Below are 4,818 nucleotides of genomic sequence, written 5' to 3'. Positions count from 1 at the left end.
ATTTCACTCTTAACACCTCCCCCCTTAAGATAAATTTCACGGGTTAATGTTGTCTGGAACACATAATCCACAGAGTGACTTTATAATAATCAATCTAACACTACAACAGTTCGTGTCCAAGTTCATGTCCTTAGTCTCTGCACTGAGATTTAATCCTGTTGGAATTTGCTATTTCACTACTGCCTACACTATTAAATTATTTAACTGCACAGAATATTAACAGAAACAAGTTACAAAATTATTTTAAAAGTTTCATTCTTCTCTTTGCCTTTACTCGATGCGCGATAGCCCATCAGCGTTTGCATTGCTTGAGCCTTTTCGATAGTTAATGTCAAAACAATAGGGCTGTAATGCTAAGGCCCATCGCATCATTCTCTGGTTTTTCAGTTTGGTTTTCTCCAGCCAAACTAATGGGTTGTGATCAGTCTCAACCGTGAACTGAACACCATTCAGATAATATCCAAATGTCTCAATACTCCACACAATGGCTAAACATTCCTTCTCTACTGTCGAATAGTTAATTTCACGTGGGAGTAGTTTTCGACTCGTGTACGCGACTGGGTGCTCATCACCGTCAACTTTTTGGCTCAGAACTCCACCTATAGCTGTGTTACTCGCGTCTGTTTGTAGATAGAAATGCTTTTCAAAGTCAGGGTTGATTAATACTGGAGCTTGTGTCATTGCATCCTTCAGAGCCCTGAACGTGTTCACTCTATTTTCGGTCCATACAACTTTTGTAGGTTCTCTTGATTTTAACATATCGGTCAATGGTTCCGCGATTCGTGCATAGTCTTTCACAAATTTACGATAATATCCCGTCATTCCGAGGAATGATCTTACTCCCTTTTTGGACTGAGGGAGTGGAAAATCAGTCATGACTTTTATTTTCCGGTCATCAGGCTTGACAGATCCATGGCCAACAACATGACCAAGGCAATACAGCTCCTCCTCTCCAAGAATACATTTGGAGGGTTTCACGGTTAAGCCATCTTCTCTCAGACGCTGTAGAACGTTGCGTAACTGAGTCTTGTGATCTTCCCATGTCTCGGTGAAAACCACAATGTCATCAAAATAGGCAACTACATTTGACAGTCCTCTCAGCATTTTGTCCATCATTCGAGCGAAAGTAGCTGGCGCTGTTTTCATTCCGAATGGCATTACATGGAATTTGAATTGGCCGAATTCCGTTACAAAAGCTGATTTTTCCTGTGACTCCTCTGCCAAAGGAATTTGCCAGTAGCCCTTGGCTAAGTCCGTGGTGCTTAAATACTTGGCTTTTCCCAGTTTTTCGAAGATTTCGTCTATGCGTGGTATCGGATATCCGTCAAATTCAGTAATATCGTTCAATTTGCGATAGTCCACACACAGTCTAATCGATTTGTCAGGCTTCTCGACGAGAACTACCGGTGCTGAATATGGGCTTGACGATGGAGATATTTGACCCTTCTCCAACATTTCGTCGATTATCCTCTTCACCTCTCCACGTTTTGACTGAGGAATTCGGTACGGCTGTTGCCTTATGGGCTTTTTATTCGTTGTCTTGATAGTATGTGTAACCAGAGTAGTTTTACCTGGTTCTGAGTTAATGACATCCAGAAAGTCCTCACAAAGCCTCCGTAGTTCCTTCCGCTGTGTTTTGTTGAGGTTAGCGCCAAGTTTCACGTCTGTGATTTCGTCCACATTGTCACCAACATCCTCGGCTGGATTAACGTCTGGCTGTCTCTGTACAAACCCTATCTGAGGTACAGATCTGTTGTACTTGCGGAGTAGATTAACGTGATAAATCACTCTCCCTCGGCGACCTCCTACGCTAATCTCGTAGTTGACGTCGGTAACCTTACGTATGACCCGATATGGCCCCTTCCACTGAGCAACCATTTTGGAGCTGTCTGAGGGTAGAAGTAATAATACTTCATCGCCTGGTCGGAATTCCCTGTTGGTCGCATTTTGGTCATACCATTGTTTGATCTTTTGGCGTTTGATAACAAGTGTTTCACGCACTGTGTCCCTTATTTCTGACAGGCGCTCACGCATGTTAACAACATGGTCTACAACAGTTCTTTGAATTTCATCCTCACCTGTCATAGCCTTCTCTAAAATCTGGATTGGACCACGAACTGGCCAACCATAGAGCATCTCGAATGGCGAGAACCCTGTTTCCTCGTGAGGCACTTCACGGTACGCAAAAAGCGCATAGGGTAATAAAGTGTCCCATTCCTCTTTATTACTTGTTGACAACTTTTTCAAGATGGCCTTCAGTGTAGCATTGAATCTTTCCACCTTTCCGTTGGCTTGTGGATGGTATGGAGATGTGGTGATCCCTCTGATACCCGTGATTTCATACAGGTTGTTCAATAGCACCGATGTAAAATTTGAACCTTGATCCGTAAGAATCACCTGTGGAAATCCAACACGTGAAAACATTTCAATCAGGGTATCAGCTACAGTTGCAGCATCCACATTCCTGAGCGCAAAGGCCTCTGGGTATCGCGTCGCGTCATCCATCACTGTGAGGATAAATCTATTTCCTCTCTTTGACTTCGACAATGGCCCTACTACATCCATTGAGATCTTGAAAAAGGGCTCACCCACTATCGGCGGTTGCACTAATGGCGCTTTTTCGTCACAACGCCTCTTAGCCACTTTCTGGCAAACATCACAAGTCCTACAATATTGTGTAACATCCTTGAAAACACCTGGCCAGTAGAATGATGTGAGAATACGTTCCTTTGTTTTCTCGACTCCCAGGTGGCCTGCGAGTGCTCTCTTGTGAGCTAGCTCGATTACTTGATTCCTGAGATCTACAGGTAATATCACCTGAACACCAGATCTCACACCATCTGTTGCCTTCCATTTCCGTTTAAGAACACCTTTTTCCCAAAATATTGCATTGGAATCAGAATCAACTTCCTCTGAAGAATCTGCTGCCTTTCGCCTTAAGTTTGCTAACGACACATCCGATATTTGCATCTCTCTAAGGGTTTCCACATTTATTTTTGAGATATCCTTGGTGTAATTTTTTTCTTCAATGATGACCTCTGACTCATCATTTGTTGTCGCTATAGATTCTGAATCTTCAGTGTCCTTATTTGCGTCACTGTCATTGGCCTGTGAGTTGAGCTCACTCTCCCTGACATTATGGTTTTCTGCCACTTCAGAATTTCCCTTGGTCTCCATGGTTACTTTCTGAGAGGCCTCTGCGTCCTCTTTATCCTGTTGACGTTTTTGTCCTCTGGTAACCACGTTGATGGTTTTCCGTTCCATAATGTCCATACCCAATAATGCCTCCGCGGCCAGGTCAGGTACCAACCCAACTTGGGCATGTCCCTTGTAGAATGGCGTTTCCATGTCTACTACAGCCAATTTTGCAGAAAATGGCTGACCGATTGCTGTATAGAGAGTCTGACGTTGTCCCTCTAATACATATCTAGGGTCGACTAAATCTTCCCTAATCAATGTCATAACTGCACCAGTGTCTTTCACAAAACTGATGTCCTTTCCGTTTACTTCACCTGGCAGGTGAACAAGGCCGTCAGAATGACTGTTGACTAACAAGTTGATTATGTTGTTCTTGTTGGCCTTTGGACATTTCTTTGCAATATGGCCCATTTTGTTACAATTATAACACCTGACATTCTTCATTGGCTCATCAGAAAAGTTCTTTTTCGATTCCGTCTTTGATGTTTCTACGGAAGCTTGACTAACCTGTGTTTTGGTTTTTGTTGTGCTCCTCTCCGGAAAAATATAATCCTCTGCTGCATCCACAACAGTTCCAGATCCTTTGTTCCTGCGGATCCATTGTGCCTGTGACACTGGAAGAGCACTGAGGAAAAATTCCTCTTCTATTTTCCCAAGAACATCTTCACTGTCATCAATGAAACGTATGACATATTGTTTCACTCTTGCCATAAGTCCACGATATGTCTCTTTTTGGTGTTTTTGGACATCCAATAGCATTTTGAAGTACTGATATGGCTTTTTTCCATACCTTTCTATCAAAGCTTTTGACAGATTTTCATATGATTTGTGGGCTTGAGCTGAAACTTCACGAGCCTCTCCTGTTAGTAGACTTCTTAATTGAAGCATTTTCATTTCCAGAGTCCAGCCAGCTTGTGATGATAATGCTTCAAACTCAGCGAGATAGGATATAATGTCCTCGCCTGAAGCATGATCGTAAGGCTGTAGTTTCACTCTACATGGCACAGCACTTGCATTGTTTTTGTTTTCCAGCTTCAATTTCTCAACTTCAAGTTCCATCATTTTAAGCTTTAGCTCAGCGTCCTTCCTTTCTTTTTCAGCTTCCATCCTTTCTTTTTCAAGTTTAAGTTCAGCTTCCCTTCTTTCCTTTTCAGCTTCCCTTTCAGAACGTAAGTTTCTTTCTTCAGCCTCACGCTGAAGTTTTTCACGTTCTAACTGAATCTTCTCCTTTTCTACTTCTGCTTGGAGCTCTAATTTTCTGATTTCTACTTTTGACTGAGCAGCCGATAACTTCTGGGCTGCGTCGGCAGTCTCTCCGTCTCCTGTGCCTGTCGGCATTTTCAGTCTCTTTCAAGTTTGTTATGTAACGGAGTCCCACACTTGATAGAGAATCTTTCACCGCTGCCACCAGTTGTTACCCTCAGCCTCCGGATACAATAGAGAAATAACAATTAACTCTTGTCTTCGGTTCTAAACTGTATTAAGACTGGAAGGTACGAGTAGACGTGTGCCTAGCTCGGAGGTTTACATTGGACTGACTAAAACATGCATGATACAGACAATTTACAGATACAATCAAACAGATGAAAGTAATAATTATCAGAGATGAAGATAAGAGTG

At 42.6% G+C, this 4,818-nt stretch overlaps 1 protein-coding gene across 1 annotated transcript; it reads right to left on the bottom strand.

Moving 5' to 3' along the window:
- Positions 1 to 270: 270 nt before the first annotated feature.
- LOC132564368 (uncharacterized) lies at positions 271 to 4,536 on the bottom strand. The gene has a single exon (XM_060229022.1). The coding sequence runs from the start codon at positions 4,534 to 4,536 to the stop codon at positions 271 to 273; it is 4,266 nt and encodes a 1,421-aa protein (XP_060085005.1).
- Positions 4,537 to 4,818: the final 282 nt, after the last annotated feature.

Source organism: Ylistrum balloti, unplaced genomic scaffold, assembly GCF_031769215.1.
Source record: "Ylistrum balloti isolate Yb309-2 unplaced genomic scaffold, AGI_CSIRO_Ybal_v1 Utg372220, whole genome shotgun sequence".
Taxonomy (NCBI): domain Eukaryota; kingdom Metazoa; phylum Mollusca; class Bivalvia; order Pectinida; family Pectinidae; genus Ylistrum; species Ylistrum balloti.
Note: the sequence above shows the minus strand (reverse complement) of the source record. Positions and strands in the feature narration are given on the sequence as shown.